At 35.7% G+C, this 20424-nt stretch overlaps 2 protein-coding genes across 3 annotated transcripts in view; one reads left to right on the top strand and one right to left on the bottom strand.

Moving 5' to 3' along the window:
• Positions 1 to 2669: 2669 nt before the first annotated feature.
• Positions 2670 to 3416, bottom strand: LOC114804996 (sericin-2-like). The gene has a single exon (XM_054233603.1). It carries the CDS (start codon positions 3414 to 3416, stop codon positions 2670 to 2672), a length of 747 nt encoding a protein of 248 aa, XP_054089578.1.
• A 3215-nt stretch (positions 3417 to 6631) lies between these two features.
• LOC105218218 (uncharacterized) overlaps positions 6632 to 20424 on the top strand; it is a 48315-nt gene continuing 34522 nt past the window's right edge. Inside the window, exons 1-3 of one of the 2 annotated variants that reach the window (XM_054235995.1) lie at positions 6632 to 7208; positions 7244 to 7371; positions 16522 to 16691. In XM_054235995.1, coding sequence (XP_054091970.1) covers positions 16637 to 16691 — 55 coding nt within the window. In that variant the 5' untranslated portion in view covers positions 6632 to 7208; positions 7244 to 7371; positions 16522 to 16636. Of the gene's footprint in view, positions 7372 to 16521; positions 16692 to 20424 lie in introns of both variants that reach the window. The other variant, XM_011193656.3, reaches the window with a different exon arrangement.

Genomic DNA, 20424 nt, shown 5'->3' with positions numbered 1-20424 from the left:
GCCTTGTATACTGATGCGAAAAATATACCTAAATATCTTTGTGATCATATGCGAATATACTATTTGAGCTCTTTTAGGTTTCATCAACAACAAAGGATTACATATTTGATTTCCTTCTATATGAGTACTACAGTTATAGATAAGTGTGCGCTATTCTAAACTGCTTTGTGGTATTATTATGAGTACTAGTTACTACTGAATTAATTATTTGTATTCCGTTTCACAAATTTTATGACTTTTTCAAAGCATTGCTTTCGCCTGTCACCTTCTTCATCAACAAGAAAAAATATATAAATATTATATACTAGCAGACCCAGCCACACGTTTTTGTGGCTAAGATATACATTACATTAGTATTTTTTTCAATATAGCTATATATATTTGAAATTAATCATAATAATTTGTTAAAGTTTGAATTTTTTTGTCGTATATTGAAGTATTTAACAAATTAGCAAATTTGCAAGTTGGCGAAGCCAAGATTGCTTCGATGACGATATTGATTACCGTATTCATAGCGAGTTTTGTTCTATTGCAAAGTCGAGGTTGATTTATGTTACGCAGCATGATGACAACTTACACTAATTTTAATTGCAAAGTGAGAGGTGATAGTCAAGTCAATTTTAAATATTTTGTGAGATAATTGACTACATCATCCTGATTTGTAGCTGTGTCAACTGTCCTGGAACATAATCCTAAATTGTCGCATTGAGATCATTGACATCTTTGGTTTTTAATACCACATAGGTCATTCAATCAGCCATTTATGTTTATTATATTGTGGTTTCATGTAAGGAAAAACACGATGAATAAGCTCCTCTTTCGAGGCCATGAAGTGACAGAAACCCGTTAAAAATGTTATTAATCCATCGAGGTGTCAACTTCGTCGCTACCATTTTCAACTATTTCTACAATCGCAGTATGATATTGTTGGAAAAACACTCGTATTTTATTTGTTAATTGGCGATTCTTTATATGTCGCCACAAATTAGATGATTTTAGGAATGTGATTAGTTCGTCAGCAACAGTTGATCCAGGAATAGTCTGGCGAAAATCACCTGCCAACAGAATCATGACTTCACCAAAAATATTTTCGTGGTCGCGTAAATCTTTTAAAGTCCTGTGCAGTACCTCCAGCGATTTGAATATCTGGAAAATCTGCTTTATAGCTCTTTTTTTTGGCGATTTTTCAGACTGGTGTTTCGTTGATTTGCAATTTAGGAGTAATTTCAATGCCGAATTGCCGTTTGTCTGCCCACTAACAGGTGGCAAGTTGCCCCTATTCCCATTATAACTGGGTGTTGAAAATAAGTGAAATCGGTTCAGGGATTGCCTCAACCCTCATGTACTATATATGCTGATTTTCGTTATTCTATTGGACTTTATTTCAAATTGTGTTTAATAAAATTACATCAATAAATTGCGAGAGTATAAAATGTTCGGTTGCCTTTCCCTACTTGTTACAAATTGTTTTGGGCTATCGACACAGCCTTATACAATTGCACAATGATAAAAATATTTTAACAAAGCAACAATGACAACTTTCAAAATATTATTATTTTTTGTTTTCTTTTCTTTTTTTTATAATTTTGTTGTCAATTCAAATAAAATCATCTTTTTGTTATCTTCCTCACAATTTTTCCATATTTACTTACTTTCTAATCCTTCCCTGGCCTTTCATAAATATTTCAAAACTAAAATTAGCTAGATCGGTTTGGCCCTTCTCGACTTTTTTCGAAACTAACGACACAAATTGTTTGTATGGGTGATTAGAATATTGGGGATTTAAGACTTTTTCAGGCAATTTTTCTAATTTTTCTCCCCGTAAGAACCATCCCGGTACCTCTAGAAACATTCTAATAAAAGAATTTGCGAAATCGGTTCAGCGGTTCTCGAGTTATGCGCTTAGCAACACATTTTGCGATTCATTTTTATATTATAGATATACTAAAAAGACTGAATAAAATGTCAGCAAGAAATTAATGTATTTTTTGTCTTCTTTCCTCTTTCTTTTGTCCGTGCAGAAACATTTCTATTTGAATAATCTGTTGTTGCCTGTTGCTGGTATAAACATAGGAGCAGACTAAGGAGGGTGGGTATGCTTAAGCTCGTATCTTAGTTGCTCACTGTTTGTACACTTTTATACTTAGTATCTTAACTTCGGTGTGAAGTCCGAGTGTTCACAGCAACTCATCACAGAAAGTCAACAAATCTGTTTACACTGTGCTTGTTATTGTTGCATCAGCACGAGCACGTTAGCTAATTTCGAAATAATTACACTTACTGTCTTCCAAGAGAGATTTTTGCCTCGCATTTAAAAGGTTTCATTGCAGATAATTTTGGTGATTTTATAATAAGGCAATCTGGATGGAATACCGTAAAATGATTTCTTCATGCATTCAGAAATAAGTATTAACAACTAGTCCTTATCTATTTTTACTATCAAATGGATTCCTTAAATTCTAAGCTAGACAACAACACCTTGTCGTGTTAATAATTGCGAATGTAAACTAGGGATATCTCTAGGTCTGATTTCATGTTAATGTGTGATGAGTTTCTTTTAAATAAAGTTTTCAATTCATTCACATAGTCAGAAATATCGTGTCATTGAAACAAACTTAAATCGATAATCCATATGTATTAGTTGAGACCGAATAAATCAAAATCGAAAATCAAATTCGAAAATCTATATTGTAGTTGTATAACTTTAAGAGCTGTTTGAACTCCTCTGAATAATTTATACAGGACGATCCCGATTCCGAACTACATGATTCAGACTTGCTTGACTTATTTTCACAGGAAGAGTTGGATGCGGAACTATCTGAACAAGACCCATTCTGGCTGGAACTCTTTGATTCGGAATTATTTGAACCAGACTCGCTAGACCCATTCTGGCTGGAACTCTTTGATTCGGAATTATTTGAACCAGACTCGCTTGACCCATTCTGGCTGGAACTCTTTGATTCGGAATTATTTGAACCAGACTCGCTTGACCCATTTTGGCTGGAACTCTTTGATTCGGAATTATTTGAACCAGATTCGCTTGACCCATTCTGGCTGGAACTCTTTGATTCAGAATTATTTGAGCCAGACTCGCTTGACCCATTCTGACTGGAACTCTTTGATGCTGAACCATCTGAACAAGACTCACTTGTTCGATCAGAGCAGGAAGTTTCTGTCGATGCAGACCCATTCTGGCTCGAACTCTTTGATGCTGAATTATCTGAACAAGACTCGTTTGTTCGATCAGAGCAGGAAGTTTCTGCCGATGCACTACCAGAACAACTTTCTGATTCTGATAAAAAAGCTCTTAACCACTTAATGTCGGAGTTTTCCGCAAAGCCATAGTCTGCTTGATAATCGTGGATATAGGTGTAATCCATTTGGTAATCGTTTTGCATAAAGTCCTTAGAGGACATAATGCTTGATAAACTGTTTAGCACCGGTCTAAATGATAATACTGCAAAACTGATTAGTAACTTGAAAAGCTCCATTCCGTTAGGTTCCTATTCAACTGATCGATCCGCGTCAAACTATTTCCCGGCACTAATTCAAAATCGGCTTATTAAGTCGCTTTTATACGGATATACGAGTATAGCATGTCCGAATTAGTGTGAATAATTGCTAATTCTAATAAATCTTGAAAATGAAGCGGAGTAAATTTTGACAAGTTACGGATCATTAGTGGCTCATTGCTGCCATATTGAGTTAAATGTGGTTTTAAAAGACATATTAGAGACGGATAGAAAACATAGTAGAAAGGGAAAAAATGTCAAATTAAATCCATAAGTGGCTTGAAGCCGGTGTCTTCAATTGCAGAGAACATCGAGAGGCTCACCACTAATGGAATGCTCTATAAAGCATCTCGCAACGATGTAGGCGTTAATCATACATGTATAGCTGAAGAACATGCATAGGCTGGAATCAACTTGTGACATATTTGAATTGTAATCATAATTTTTAATTTCATAAATTGCACATTTATAGTCTCTAGATTGATTTATTGTCCTTATTTAATCAAGCGTATGCACAAAATAATATATTTACGCCGCCTAAAACATGTCACCACTCACAAATTAAAACACTACCGGTATATTTTGTTTTATTTGACTTTTTTTTTGCGTCCATCTAAGTGATTTCCGTGCATTAATTCCCGAAGTCGCATGATTAAAATGCATTTACAACAAAATACATATGTAAACCTTCATAAATAAATCACGCTTTTACTCAAATATACATTGTATAAACACTTACACTTATGAACATTAAATAAATTGCATTTCCACGCCTCCTCTGTGAACTGTGGGACCGCGCCATTTAAATGTGGCCTTTGAGCACTTTTACAACCCATTTCACCGGCACAAACCGAGTAGCATTTAAGTGATTTGTATAATTAGAGTGGCGAAAGTGTGCTAAGACCTATCCTTGACAGCGCCGCGAACGCGTGTGGCGTGAGCTGAGTAGGTGCTATTGGAGATGAAATGAGCTGGAAACGCCTTGGGGTATGCAACAAATATTACATATTGCAATTATTAATTCAATTCCGAAGCGCTTGACATGTAGACATGTGCGCAGTTTGTCAACGATTTGTTCATATGATTTTAGTGGCGAAAAAATTCCAACATAACAGTAAACAGAAACATATAAGTTTCCCACAAGGAAATTTCATTCGACAAAGTCGATTTCGATGTCATGAGTTTTTTTGAGCTATAGTGTCCAGAGTGAGTCAACATTTTTTGTTTTTTGCTTTTAAATTTAATTTTAACTATTTAGCCGTGAATCCACATTTAAATTTGCTATTATCTTGTGTGTCTGGTGAAAGATTATCCACCTTTCCATCCACACATCTTTGGAGATACATAATTAACTAAATTATAAAAGCTCAAAGCTAAAAAAACTTGTCTTGTTTTTAGATTTTTTTGATCTTAATATTATAGTTAAAAAAGCAACATTAAATTTGTATCATTTTACAAGTAACAACCGCTCTTAAACTTCATTGAGTGATAGAGTACCGTTCTGGCAGCTTTCTCTTAAGCAGACGTCACTCAAATTGCGCATGTCTCCCATGAAAATATATTGAGCACTTACTCAATTTGAGTGCGTGCAGTTGAGTTTATTTGCCCTACAGTTAGATGGACCTACCTCAACAATAAAGTAATATGTAACTGATAGACACAAAAGTGAACATATATGTATATGTATAATTATTTACTGGGCGGCAAAGAGGCGGGAAGCAAACACAGCTGGGTAAATATTTGAGCGATATCACTTTCGGGCTACCAAATTTTTATTATAGCGTAAAAGTGCATTTTTTTAATTTTTTTTCCTGATTGAGGTTATAATTACAGGTGATTTTTCATAAAAAAGTGTTGCTTTTAATTTAATATAATATTTTAAATACTCAACGAAAAAGTGTTAATCGGCATACACATATATTTGAACGTAATAAAAACTAAAGCAGTAATTGGGAAATACAATTTTGGGCAATAAATTGTAGTAGAAGCAATTATAAGGTTAATTAAGATACACATTTTTTTGAAGTGAACTTTTTTAGGGACTGTAATACTATTTTCTGACTGCAATAAAATTCAGCCATAGGAAAACATACTCACAACCTGAAAAAACAAATCAAATTAAGCTCGCAGAATATATTCATATGTTGGTTGAATTTGTCAAAGTAGCCTCTGAAAACCATGGGATTTTCACTCGTGCGTAACCCTACAAGGATCCCCTGTGCCTGGGTCATAACTCGATTTTCTATTGTTTTTAATTTCTGCTCTGCCAGGATCATTCTTTTGTCACTACATGAAATTGTTAATAAAATTTAATGACTTTGCTGGCGGCGACAGTTTCCAACGTCACTCTTGCCTCTATGAACGCGTGGGACCGTCAGCACCAGTGAGTGTGACGAACATAAATTAACTCGCTGTAATGAGCGTGTCTCGTGCGCCACAAGTCCGAAAAAAACAACGCACATTAACGGCAGTTCGCGGCAGAGCACAAGCGTGAGTTTGTAGGTGTCTAAACAGAAAATAAAAAGACCGCAAATGTAATGTAATAAGTGAAATGCTCGTGAATTATTTACAAAAAGCGCCCACGTAATGACACCAAGCGAAGTCAAAGCCAAAATGCGCGCACAACTAAATTTTCGCGCCAAAAATGTGTGGCAATAAGGTAACACCAACCCACCCACACACATCGGCACACACACATAAAAATTCACACTTGCTTCGCCGCTGCCGCGTGGCAATGACAAAGTTATGGGGTTTATAATGACATCAATCAGTGTGCTCGTACGGCAAAGCCAGCCAGATAAAGCTATTCCAACACACAAAGCCAAATATGCACACATATATGTTTAGATATAAACAAGCAGCACAAAAGTAAACAAACAAAAACGCATGTGCCCAAGTGTCACAGCGAAAGCATTACAAAAGTCTGTGTGTGTGTTGGTCTGTGCCGGCGACTGGACTTGTTGCCACTCAAGGACCCCGCTCACTCACTAACTCACTCACTCAGTCGCTCCCCTGTGCCTTTGGCATACTACGCTACAATGCATTGAGTCAAAGAGCACCGTTTACTGCGTTGCTACAATGATTTGTAAATAAACTGCGGCGGCATCCAGTCCAAAACAGTGTGCTGACGGCGGCAGTTCTTGTTTGGCGGTAAAAGCGAATGCACGTTCGCGTAAGGATATATGCGCTGTTTCGAATCGGATGGCATAAAAAAGGTTGGCGGAAATAAATATGTGGAAATGTGAAAAATGTGTACTGAAACTACGCATGATTTTTGATTGGAGGCGATTTTAATTTAGTAAAGGAATTAAAAATTTCTTTCAAAAATATGTTCAGCAGTGTTAATAAAAAATAATGAATAACAAATTAATGCTTTATGCATTATAGATTGCGAGTTCGGCGAAAGGAGCTTCTTTTTCAATTACGTTTATGAAGAAGGAAGCCAATGAAAACAGAATTGTGTGCTGTCGTTAAAAAGTGAAAACAGTAAAGAAACCTTTAATAATAAATATTACATATGTGTCTAAATATACTAAAAATATGAGACGAGAGATGTATTGTCTATAAGAAGTCCCCTCAATATTAATTATGTATCACAAAATCAAGTGATTAAATATTAAAAAGTGACCTAAATAGTTTTTCGAAAAATCTGGTAACATCTATATGCGATTGTTCCAAGATTGATCATGATCCTAAGTCAGTTCAATAACTGCAGGACTCTGTATACGCAGGTGGATGGAATATCATTATAAAATATAAAAAATCTTACAAATAACTTTATAAAATCATTAAGAATCATAAAAGGAGCACACTAAAATGGCACACTTTACTTGTTGTATTGCGGATATCTCAACTCAAGGTAATTGGGTCAGCACTTATTAATGTAGCAACTCGAACAACAAACGAAAAAATTTGAAAGTTGTTGGTGTTGTTGTTACATAAAAGTAAATGGCGTACTTGGAGTCAAATCACCACTAATTGTAGACAACGAGCTCGAGTTGCCACGCGAAACTAGAGCGACCTCGACTTTATTCTGGAAACTGTGACTGAACTCCGACATACCCAATTTATGTATATCCTGCATGCAAAGAGTCCTCGCATGACATTGAGCACCTATTGGCTTGGCCATCAAACCATCTAACACTCCTTTGCCTTTGTTACGACCCGGTCGAAACATTTCGTTTCCTTGGTCTCCCGTTAGATGACTTCGATGACAATTGACTTGTGCTTACTGGTTCAGGCAGAAATATGTAACCGTTACAACAACAACATCAAAGAACTTAAAAGTCTTTATATTATTAATTAAGATCAACTTTCATCAAACATACTTTTGGAGAAACAAAGAAAGAGAAAATATGAGCTATATTGAAAGTTAAATATGTTAGTCTACCGGTTATATATAGACTAATATATATTATATAGACTAATTACTTACATTAAATGATTTCAGGTCTTCTACCTAATGTTTCTTTGTGATTTAGAAATTGATATATATATTGATATAGATATTTCTTAAAGAAGTTTGCCACAGCTTCTTTGTTTATTTGCGGAACCTACTAGATCCATTTCAATTGCAAACGGATGCTGAATTCCGTAATTTAGACTTTGTTCATTTCAAATAATTTTGTGAATTTTTGTAAATTTGTAATTCAATTTTATTTTAATTACTTAAATACTAAAATTACAGTAGTCTATTTTGTGAGATCTTCTATATGAAAAGTTGATGGCAGAAAAAACTCATCAAAAGAGTTGAGGTGTTCGATTTTATCACAAAGAACAGTTTGCAATACTTAATCCTTTTAGTTTCTCCCACCATGAGGGCAGCAGTTACAAAGAGATTACACTATTTGTAGAGTGATAACGAGAAACAGACAAACAAAAAGAGAAATAAAAAACGCTTTTATCTCAGTGTCATTGATGGCATTTAAGATTATTGCACTTGCAGAATAAATATGACATTTTCAAGTCACTGACAGTGGCGCGCAAGATACGAGTAAATAAAAGTACAAAACCGTTTCATTGCACTTACTGCAATTGCTTTGCGAGTGAGCGCGAATGTTTGAAGTCATAGAAAAGTATGCCGAAGCGCTTCGTAACATAATGAGCGCATAAATACTTGCGTTTGTCTCTCTGTGTGTGTTTGTAAGTGCAGTGGCACCGTTTAACGTTTGAATGGCGTTTGAAGTGTAAAGTTTGCATAACCCATATCGTCAGGGTTGCATGCGGCGAACATAAATGTGTTTAAGTATTTGCTAAGCGTGCAGAATGCAGTCGATAAATGGGGAAATTGTGCGCGATGCTTTGGTTAGAACTATTGCTTTTATTGCGGTATACAGTTCTGGAAGTATGAGTGTGTGTGATTTAGTTGCAAACAATCTAGTGACACTCATATTTTATTGTGTTTGTGGTTGCCACACTCGTATAATAATTTAAATAATATAAGGATTTAGTAAGCAAGTTTCCAGGCAGAAGAAGGCTTAGCTTCTTAGCATGGAGAGGGCTAGAAGGGTAGTCCGAAGCTCATGGAAATCTCATAGAAGTGTACTCCAGCACTCTAAATTTTTAAAAGTGTTGCTGGTTTGGGCCCTGACAATAAGTTCATAGCTCTGTGTCCGTTAAGTATGTTGCTGGAAATAATATATTTTCCTCCCATTTTCGTATTACTATTTAAGAATATTCTCTTGATATACTCATTCTTATTATTGTTATCTAAAATGTACCACGACTCGAACTCCAATGCTGGTTGCATTTCTCCCATTATAAATAACCGCACAAATTTAGTGCTTTAATTTGGAAATTGATGTGACACATGAGTATTTGTCAGGCGCACCGAACGCGAATCCTCAGCAATAAATCGCGCGAAATAACAACAAATAAGAACAGGAAAGCATTAAAAATTGCCAAAAAACGAAGGAGAGTAGCCACGCGCACCCGCATGCATACGCAGACGACGCTTGGAAAACTGTGTTTTTAGCATACAACAAGGCGTCGCAACGCATACTTAGAAGCACTTCACACACACACACACACACCCTACACACGCATGCATTTGTCTTCATCAGCGCATACGTCGCTACAATTCACTTTATTCGCAACAGCGCACTGATTCCTTATTCCTTATTTACCGAACAGACAGACGGGCACACACACAATGACTCAGCCAGTCGCCGCTTGCATACAATGGCCGTTATGTGAGCGCCATTCAAGTATGTGTGTGTGTGTGTGTTGCTGTTCGTGCCAACGCCACATTCGATATTCATAAGAAAACACCAAGAAAGCGTAGCAAAGTAGTTTGTTTTTATTTCTTTCTTTGCTGGCGCGCTGGCGCTGGCGCGGCAATTCATTTTTTATTAGGTGATATTTCAATTGCGTTGGCATTCGAATGGCGCAATGACATTTCATTCTGCGGTTGCCACTTTGAATGTGTGTGTGTGTGTTTGGCCATTAGCTGACTAACTGCTCCCCGCAATAATCATTTTATTCGAACCACCACAACGGCCTCGCCTTCACCTCCGCACACACCTATGTAATTCATCGATGGCATAACAAAATTGATGCGAAATGACTGGTCATAAAACTCTAGACCCACAAATGGCTCATGGAGCTGAGGTAAAAATTAATAAGAGAATTTGTCTAGTTGGCTTGCTGGCTATTAAGATTGATTGATGCGAATATATATTTCGCTATTTGAATGAATGCAATTACAATTAGTGCACCATTTTGCTTTATCATTGGTCCTCATTGGTGCCGAAACCGTGACTGAAATTTGTGGTGAAATTACTTTTAAGAAAATAAACGCTCATATTTGTAGACAATCCTTAGTTGAACGGACATATCAGAAAGCAAAAATTAATCTCTGAATTATTTCCTTTAGACCTTATAGGAAATTTGACTTCATGCGGGTTCATGAATTAAAGCGCCAGCTGTCCGTAACTAACGGGTGATTTTTTTGAGGTTAGGATTTTCATGCATTAGTATTTGACAGATCACGTGGGATTTCAGACATGGTGTCAAAGAGAAAGATGCTCAGTATGCTTTGACATTTCATCATGAATAGACTTACTAACGAGCAACGCTTGCAAATCATTGAATTTTATTACCAAAATCAGTGTTCGGTTCGAAATGTGAAATCCGCTTTTTTATCGACAAATTTTGTTCAGCGATGAGGCTCATTTCTGGTTGAATGGCTACGTAAATAAGCAAAATTGCCGCATTTGGGGTGAAGAGCAACCAGAAGCCGTTCAAGAACTGCCCATGCATCCCGAAAAATGCACTGTTTGGTGTGGTTTGTACGCTGGTGGAATCATTGGACCGTATTTTTTCAAAGATGCTGTTGGACGCAACGTTACGGTGAATGGCGATCGCTATCGTTCGATGCTAACAAACTTTTTGTTGCCAAAAATGGAAGAACTGAACTTGGTTGACATGTGGTTTCAACAAGATGGCGCTACATGCCACACAGCTCGCGATTCTATGGCCATTTTGAGGGAAAACTTCGGAGAACAATTCATCTCAAGAAATGGACCCGTAAGTTGGCCACCAAGATCATGCGATTTAACGCCTTTAGACTATTTTTTGTGGGGCTACGTCAAGTCTAAAGTCTACAGAAATAAGCCAGCAACTATTCCAGCTTTGGAAGACAACATTTCCGAAGAAATTCGGGCTATTCCGGCCGAAATGCTCGAAAAAGTTGCCCAAAATTGGACTTTCCGAATGGACCACCTAAGACGCAGCCGCGGTCAACATTTAAATGAAATTATCTTCGACAAGTAAATGTCATGAACCAATCTAACGTTTCAAATAAAGAACCGATGAGATTTTGCAAATTTTATGCGTTTTTTTTTTTTAAAAAGTTATCAAGCTCTTAAAAAATCACCCTTTACAAAGTGAAAATCGGTTCGTATTTTTCGTCAAAGTGCGGGTTCTGGTGTGAAAACTTAACTGTAAAGTTTTGCTATGGCACATACATTTGTATTTATGTAACCGCCGTCTGTGTATCTCAGTTTGTTTGCAACGAACTTCCACCGACTAACAGCAGGATCAATGCTGTGGCATGGCAAAAAGAGATTTATTGCTATTACGTGTATTGCAGTTACAGCACTGTTGATGAGTAAGTTCAGCTAAAAAAAAGCAAAAAAAAAAAAATCAAAGGACATGTGCACTACAAATGCTCTGTTGGACAAAAACGGAATACGAAAGCAGTCATTCGTTGGCTGACCGCAGGCTGTTGAATGTCAGTGCACCAGATTACGCCACGCATCTACATATATACCCTATTCATATATACATATATCGAGCTATGCACATAAGTTCATGGGATTCTCGTTTGTATGCATACGCGCTGTTGATACATACAGTTATGAGTCTAAAGGGTGATTTTTTAAGAGCTTGATAACTTTAAAAAAAAAAAAACGCATAAAATTTGCAAAATCTCATCGGTTCTTTATTTGAAACGTTAGATTGGTTCATGACATTTACTTTTTGAAGATAATTTCATTTAAATGTTGACCGCGGCTGCGTCTTAGGTGGTCCATTCGGAAAGTCCAATTTTGGGCAACTTTTTCGAGCATTTCGGCCGGAATAGCCCGAATTTCTTCGGAAATGTTGTCTTCCAAAGCTGGAATAGTTGCTGGCTTATTTCTGTAGACTTTAGACTTGACGTAGCCCCACAAAAAATAGTCTAAAGGCGTTAAATCGCATGATCTTGGTGGCCAACTTACGGGTCCATTTCTTGAGATGAATTGTTCTCCGAAGTTTTCCCTCAAAATGGCCATAGAATCGCGAGCTGTGTGGCATGTAGCGCCATCTTGTTGAAACCACATGTCAACCAAGTTCAGTTCTTCCATTTTTGGCAACAAAAAGTTTGTTAGCATCGAACGATAGCGATCGCCATTCACCGTAACGTTGCGTCCAACAGCATCTTTGAAAAAATACGGTCCAATGATTCCACCAGCGTACAAACCACACCAAACAGTGCATTTTTCGGGATGCATGGGCAGTTCTTGAACGGCTTCTGGTTGCTCTTCACCCCAAATGCGGCAATTTTGCTTATTTACGTAGCCATTCAACCAGAAATGAGCCTCATCGCTGAACAAAATTTGTCGATAAAAAAGCGGATTTCACATTTCGAACCGAACACTGATTTTGGTAATAAAATTCAATGATTTGCAAGCGTTGCTCGTTAGTAAGTCTATTCATGATGAAATGTCAAAGCATACTGAGCATCTTTCTCTTTGACACCATGTCTGAAATCCCACGTGATCTGTCAAATACTAATGCATGAAAATCCTAACCTCAAAAAAATCACCCGTTATGTACCCAAGAGCTTTAGTGCAGGTATCGAACCAGAGTTGTTTTCCAAATTAAGTATGTTCATTATGAAATAGCAAACACAACTGAGTTTAAATCAAGTGAGAGCTGTCAAAAAGACCAAAATAATCCGAAATAAGTATAGCTTCATTGAAAACCACACGCCTAAAGGGAACACTTATTATAAGAATTATACATATTCAGTATGTTTATCTGTCCGTGGTTCTGAAAAAATTAAATTACTTTAATTAAAAATAAACTCGCCCACACACTCTCACTCTTCTCCTAACTCTAACTATAGTAAATATATTGATATTCAGTTAAGCCAATATTGAAATATAATTTCATTTTATTTAATTTCATATCAGTAAGTATTAATTACTCTATTATTACTTACACAAAAATATGTAGCATCACAAATACAACTGTATGTTGGTGCAAGTGAGAGTGCTCCAAATAACTTAAAACCTCATGGATGCCAACACAATGGGCTTACTAGGTCAATTGAAATTACCAAAATTTGCATTTAACCAAATTACAAATGTAAATATGCATATTAAGTAGATAAAAGTGAACCATATATTTGTAGAGAATTATATCCGGAGGGTTTTCAATATGAATTGTTAACATTTCTCTACAGTGGCAAGTAACTGAGTGTTTTGAATGTATCAGCTGATTGGAGCTTCTTGAGATATATACTAAAATGTTCTGTGAATAATAACTAGATCGTTATAGCTGTTGGTGATTGATAATTTAATTTCATCATTAATAATTTTCTTTAATTATGGAAATTGTGCAACAGTGGGTAACTAACTACAGATAAAATTAAACATACTCCAATTCTAAGACACTTTATGCTCAATTATCTATGGTTTGTGTACAGCATGAACGCATATATGGAGCTCTGGCCATATACAAATTACTTATGTATATAGCTTGTTCTGTGAGTGCTTGTACATTAGGGGTATGAAATTTAGGATAAAGAAAATAACAATAACAGTTTTTGAAAAATATGAAGTTAGATTTTTGCACGTAAGCTTCGTCTAAAATATATTTAAAAAAGATCGGGTGTAACCGAACCAAACATTTTATACTGTCGCAATTTGTTTATTTAAGCTTATTAAAATAACACACATGTCCACTAGAATAACGAAAATCATTATGTACAGTATATGGAGGTTGGGGAGTTCTTGGACCGATTTCACTCAATCAAGCCTCCAAGCTATATCATATCCAATAATATACGCTCACTTAGTTTTGCTAAAATATCTCACATACTAACCGATATATGCGGTATAAAGCCCATTTGTAGTTTGAAAATCCATATAAGAGGTATATAGGGGCTAGACGATATAATGGCCGGATTTTTCTATTTTTGGCACAGTGGTACATTATTAAAAGAAAAGTATTCCCTTTGACTTAACCGTTCTCGATTGAAAAGCCAGACCACAGTATTTCAACTCGTATCGTCTTCCTGATCGTTTTGATTTGCATATATGTATAACCATATATCTACATCGTTTGGATTTAAGTGACACAAAAAACAGTTATGTGAATATAACTATTGTATTCTGTGCAACATGTTGTCCTTAAATGAATTGTCATACCCCTAATATGGGTACATGAACGTTTTACGGGTCAGTAAATTTATTTAAATGTATGCTACCCCTTTGGAGTTGTTGTTGTGCTCTACCAAATTATAGTAATGTAGTTGGAGGTTAAATAATGCATAATTTAATTAAATTAGATTTTCATAGCACCGAAAATTGGTGTGATGACCGTTTTTATATCATAGGTCACATCTGTGTGTTAGTATGTACAGTTATATGAACATATGTCTAAAAATGTTGAGTTTAAAATGTTGAGTTTATAACTAGTAAAAAAACTTAAAAATGTGCTGTGCCAACTCAGTGACACCACACTTCCGTAAGAAGGCAGAGATGACTGAAATGTGGGTATAATGGGTTTGATGAGATTTTAAGATGAAAGTGCAAAGGATAAAGATTTAGATATGGTTAACTTAGTTTCATGTTCTAGTGTGTAATACAAAATAAAGATTTTTTTGTTTTTATTTTTTATTTACACGGTTGACATTACAGAAACTCAGTTATTCACATACATCACATAATTTATTATATTTTTATATTCCATTAAAAAGTATAATTAAGCAACCGTTTCAATAACATATGATTCATTCAGTCAGTCAGAAACTTTGCATTTATCCAAATACAGAGCAACTTCAGTCCTATTCCATTCCACTGGAGCAAAGTTTTCTCAGCTGACACTAAGTGATCCACAACATGCCTTCACTTCAAGCGAGAAAGACAAGCAAAGGCAGTGGTTCGTCGGGACATTCATCAATTTGAGAGGCGCTGACAGGTTCGCGTTACAATGCCGACAACGCGCGAAAGATGCAAAAATAGTAGAAAAGGCCTTCAGAGGCGCGCTATCAATGCGCAAGAGTATCTGTAGACAAAGCCGAAAAGGAGGAAATTGGAAAAGTATGTATTTCACTCTGTTGACAAGTAGGCGGAGTGAAAAAATCCACACAAAAGCAATAGCAAAAGCAAAGACAATAATGCAACACAAGGCTGGCATTTTATTGCCCTCTAAAAATTTGAAAACCTGAAGTAAAGAAGAAGGAGATATGTATATGAAGTTCGGGCTTTTATCAACTGCAAATGGATTTTATGTCACTGCCAAATTTCGGCACTTCCCCAGAAGAAACGCGGTGCGTTACTTTCATTTGACTGCCTCCAACACTACATTGTTGTGAGGTTATACGCTTGACGCTCGTGATTTCCTCTCCACCGGCAGCGCTCGCCTATGTTTTATGGCCTTTAAGCGCCGAAAGCATCGCGATTTCGCTTAACACGTTTGTCGTCGACACTGTAGCGCACAGTGCGCCCGTCGTCGCGCTTATGAAGAAAAATGTGCGCATATGATTTATGTCTTTTTTATGATGATAATAATGTCACACGATGGCGTATAAGTAACTGCCAGTAGCTTATGCATTTATGCATTTACATATACATATATACGCGTATGCATAATTCATAACGGAGCGCACGCCGTATGGTTTCACCATGTTTGCCATTTCCGGTAATTTCGTAACGCCCTCCTTCCTACTACTTGCGCTCTCCTTCCGCTGGCGAAGTAGTCGTACGTTGAAGCATGGCCTGTCGTGTTAATCATCGTCACACCGCCACGGCATCTCGTCTCGTCTCAACAGCTAGCCCAGCCAAGGACAAATTTTTCGAGTTTACTGAATTTGCTGCATATTTTGCATTTTTATTCTTGCGGAGTTTAAAATTTAATGCTCCATATTTATGCATTAATGTTTTTCACTCGTACACTGAGACTCGTACACCGCCACAGCAGACGAAGTCAATTCACTTTGCATTTTTATTTCGCAGTCAGTCATCACATAGGTATATTCTGGAGTTGGAAAAAATGCAAATTTAGTAGAAATTTGTATTCATTTTAATATTATATTATACATTAAAAATTAATCATATCATTTCCTTTGAAAAAAAGGGATAAGGTAAATAGACTTGCTGGTTGCTGGCAGTGTCGCATTTGTATCAAAATCGGTCGATATTTTCATTATTTGTGAGAATTAACTGTTACATAAATAAACTTAAAACAAATATTTAAAAAAATATTTACTTATTTAATATTTTTTTTCCTTTTTTTCCAGGTGTATCCGAGTCAAAAGTGCTATGTATGGTGTTGCAATGAAATTTTGAGGATTAAGCATATTATGGCATGAAGAACGCTGTAGTCGTATGTGGAACTAGCAAAGGCAATATAAAATGAAATTCACACTAGAGGCACGCATTTTTTTACTTAGCGTCAGTTTATTGGATGGTGAGTTGGAATAACTAAAATATATATTATATTATATATTTTAATCATAGAATAATAAACGGAATATACTCAGAAAAAGTGTTGTTCGGCTTTATAGTGTATTTTGAGAGATGATCAATAATCAAGATTGAGTGCCGACCCCGCGCCTTTGACTTTAAGCTGGTACTAGAACTCAATATTGAACTTAGAAAGACTTTTCAGGATTATTAAACCTCCACGTATGTAAATTTTGGTTTTTTGTGCATTTGCTTGACCAAAAACATCTGTGTTCAAAAAATTAACGGGAATTTTAATAATAAAAACAAAATTTCGTCCACATTAATGTTATCTTTTTGAAAATAGTCCCCATTCGATGTTCTGCATTTATACAAGCGCTTCTTCCATAGTGTCGAAACACTTCTTGAACTTGATTTTTGGGATATCTTTTGGCTCTTTCAGCGATTTTTCGAATGGTTGCAAAGCGACGACCCTTAAGATTCACTTTATTTTTGGACATAGGAAAAAGTCACATGGAGTCATGTCTGTCGGAGACTGGAACATCAACAAGAATTGGCCAAGAATTTACGAACAAGAAACGAATTGTGAGCTTTTAACAAACGAAAATCGCCAAGTTCATGAAAACGCATCTAACCCTAGCGGCTGCTACAGCAATGAATACAGCTAAAAATTTATCGACATAATAGCAAATTAAAATAATTTTGACAATTGGACTTCTGGACAAAATTACCGTTATTTTCTTAACAAGTCCTTTGACTAAAGTAGAAACATGAAATCTATTTTATAAAATCTTAATGGTTTATTTTCTACTTTATCAAGTAAAAAGACCAGGGACCGGAAATAAGAGTTATTTTACAATTTTTAATAAAAACAAGTAAGGAAGGGCTAAGTTCGGGTGTAACCGAACATTTTATACTCTCGCAATTTATTTATTTAACTTTATTTATATTATATAATACACAATTTTACCCACATATATCTATAAAGTCCATATATATTCTATAAAGTCCATTGAAAGTTGGAAACCATAATATTAGGTTAGAAGCACCGAGGTCCTCGTGTTCGATATATGGGGCCTTAAAAACCTATGGTCCGATTTCGGCGATTTTTAGAATGGGGCTGCCACACTATTAATATAGTATTTGTGCAAAGTTCTGCACCGATATCTTCACTAGTACTTACTTTATATATTGTAAAGTAAACGATTCAGATTGTCTTCAAAGTTCTGGTATATAGGAAGTAGGCGTGGTTGTGAAACGATTTGTCCTATTCTCACAATATATCATTGGGATGTAAGGAAACTATTACAAACCAAGTTTCGTTGAAATCGGTCGAGTAGTTCTTGAGATATGGTTTTTAACCCATAAGTGGGCGACGCCACGCCCATTTTTCATTTTGTAAAAAAATCTGAGTGCAGCTTTCATCTGCCATTTCATATGTGAAATTTAATGTTTCTGACGTTTTCCGTTAATGAGTTAACCCACTTTTAGTAATTTTCAACCTAACTTTTGTATGGGAGTGGGCGTGGTTATTATCCGATTTCTTTAATTTTTAGACTGTATTAGGAAGTGGCTAAAAAAAACGACTGCAGAAAGTTTGGTTTATATAGCTCTATTGGTTTGCGAGATATGTACAAAAAACTTAGTAGGGGGCGGGGCCACGCCCACTTCCCCAAAAAAATTACATCCAAATATGCCCCTTCATAGTACGATCCTTCATACCAAATTTTATTTCCATAGCTTTGTTTATGGCTTAGTTATGGTTATGTGTTTTCGGTTTTCGCCATTTTGTGGGCGTGGCAGTGGTCCGATTTTGCTCATTTTCGAAAGCAACCTTCCTATGGTGCCAAGAAATAAGTGTGCCAAGTTTCATCAAGATATCTTAATTTTTACTCAAGTTACAGCTTGCACAGACGGACGGACGGACGGAAGGACATACGGATTTGAACTCTACTCTTCACCCTGATCACTTTGGTATATATAACCCTATATCTAACTCGTTTAGTTTTGGGTGTTACAAACAACCGTTATGTGAACAAAACAATAAGCAACATTTGTTGCGAGAGTATAAAAATCATACATAAAGGAACATCGTAGAAAAGTTTTGATTACACCATCATGATTTTTAGGTTAACTATATGTGAAATATTGTATGATTTTTAAATTTTGATTTTTATATATTTAGATCAAAAATAAGAGTTATTTTTGATTTTTATTTTTTTAGATCAAAAAATAAGAATTATTTTTTATTTTAATATTTTTAAATCAATAATAAAAATCAATTCAAAATTTGTGACATAATATGTTTCTGAAAAAACCTCTTAACACTGACTTGAATGGCAGCCAAAACTTATAAGCCTCTCGCAGTAGTAACCATTACTTTTTAAGTTTTACGTAAGCTAAGAATTTTAGAATTTTTTTTTTTTATTTCTATTCTATTTTTTATTATTTAGCTCTATTCACGTTTTATAGCTGATACATTATCCATGATATTTTCATAATTTTCTATATTTTAATTGTCAGTTTCTTCTTTACCAATACGCCTAAATTTGCTTCTTCTGAATACTGTTTTAATTAAAGCATTGCTACCGTGAATATATCTACGTAAGAGTTTATTGGACGTTTGATAATGGACAAGTCGCATATATTCATATATAAAAATTGGAATGATGCATAAAATAAAAATCAAAAATAATTCTTATTTTTTTATCTAAAAAAATAAAAATCAAAAATAACTCTTATTTTTTGATTTTTTTGATAAAAGTCATAAGAGTTACGGTCCCTGAAAAAGACTGATACCCAAAAAGCTATAAGTCTTGATTCTTCACTGTCCTTTAAGCCTGAAAAACTTTTCAGGATTATACACACTGCATATATGATAATTTTGTGTTTTTGTGCAGCCAGTAAGCCAGATATATGACTCTATACTTATGACAGGCGCAATGAACCCACCACAAAGTCAGGAAAACTAAAAAAAAAAACAAAAAAAATGTCACTGACACCGTTAACTCGAGTTACCACTCGAAAGTGTGCAATTTAGCCACATATATTTCTATTAATTAGTACCGCATTTTATTAAACGTAAAGTAAGTGCTAAAAATGAAGCCAACAACGTAAGAAGCATAAAGCACATAAAGCAGGCACTCATATTAACTTGTATGTAAATCAAGTGCTTTCGCTTGTGCTTTTTTGTGGCCTTGCTGCATGGTGATTCCTCGCAGGCGGTAATTAAAAATTTCATATCTCACATTACCTACGAGTACTAAAAGAAAGTGCGCGAAAGAAAGCGTAACACCCCAACTACCGTACGAGTGTGTCACAGTGGCATTGTATCACAGAAAAAGCATAAACGCGCTCTTAAAGTGGAGCAGATTTACTACCGACACGCCACGTATTCATCAGCAAACAAATCAACTGCGACATGCAAACGTCAGTTGCCCTTAAACGCGCTGCAATGCATATAGATATATGTATGTATATGTACTTGAGGCATATGTTGCATGGCGGCCCACAATTTCAATAATGTTATATGCACATATCAAACGGAGCGTCGACGAATCTGATGTGACAGACACTTGAGTGACATTCTTGAGCAAGCTCACTGCCAGCTTACCAACCTGTTAGGCTGCGAGCAAGCATGACTGTGTGTTTTTCTTCATGCATGCTTTGGATAATAAAAATTCATCCAAATAATTTTATACGAGTATACTGAATTAAATAGTGGTTCTTCTGGCTCT

This window comes from Zeugodacus cucurbitae, chromosome 2 (genome assembly GCF_028554725.1).
Source record: "Zeugodacus cucurbitae isolate PBARC_wt_2022May chromosome 2, idZeuCucr1.2, whole genome shotgun sequence".
Taxonomy (NCBI): domain Eukaryota; kingdom Metazoa; phylum Arthropoda; class Insecta; order Diptera; family Tephritidae; genus Zeugodacus; species Zeugodacus cucurbitae.
Note: the sequence above shows the minus strand (reverse complement) of the source record. Positions and strands in the feature narration are given on the sequence as shown.

Coding starts and splice junctions, on each gene's coding strand:
- LOC114804996 (XM_054233603.1), bottom strand. CDS start 3,416: ATGTCCTCTAAGGACTTTATGCAAAACGATTACCAAATGGATTACACC.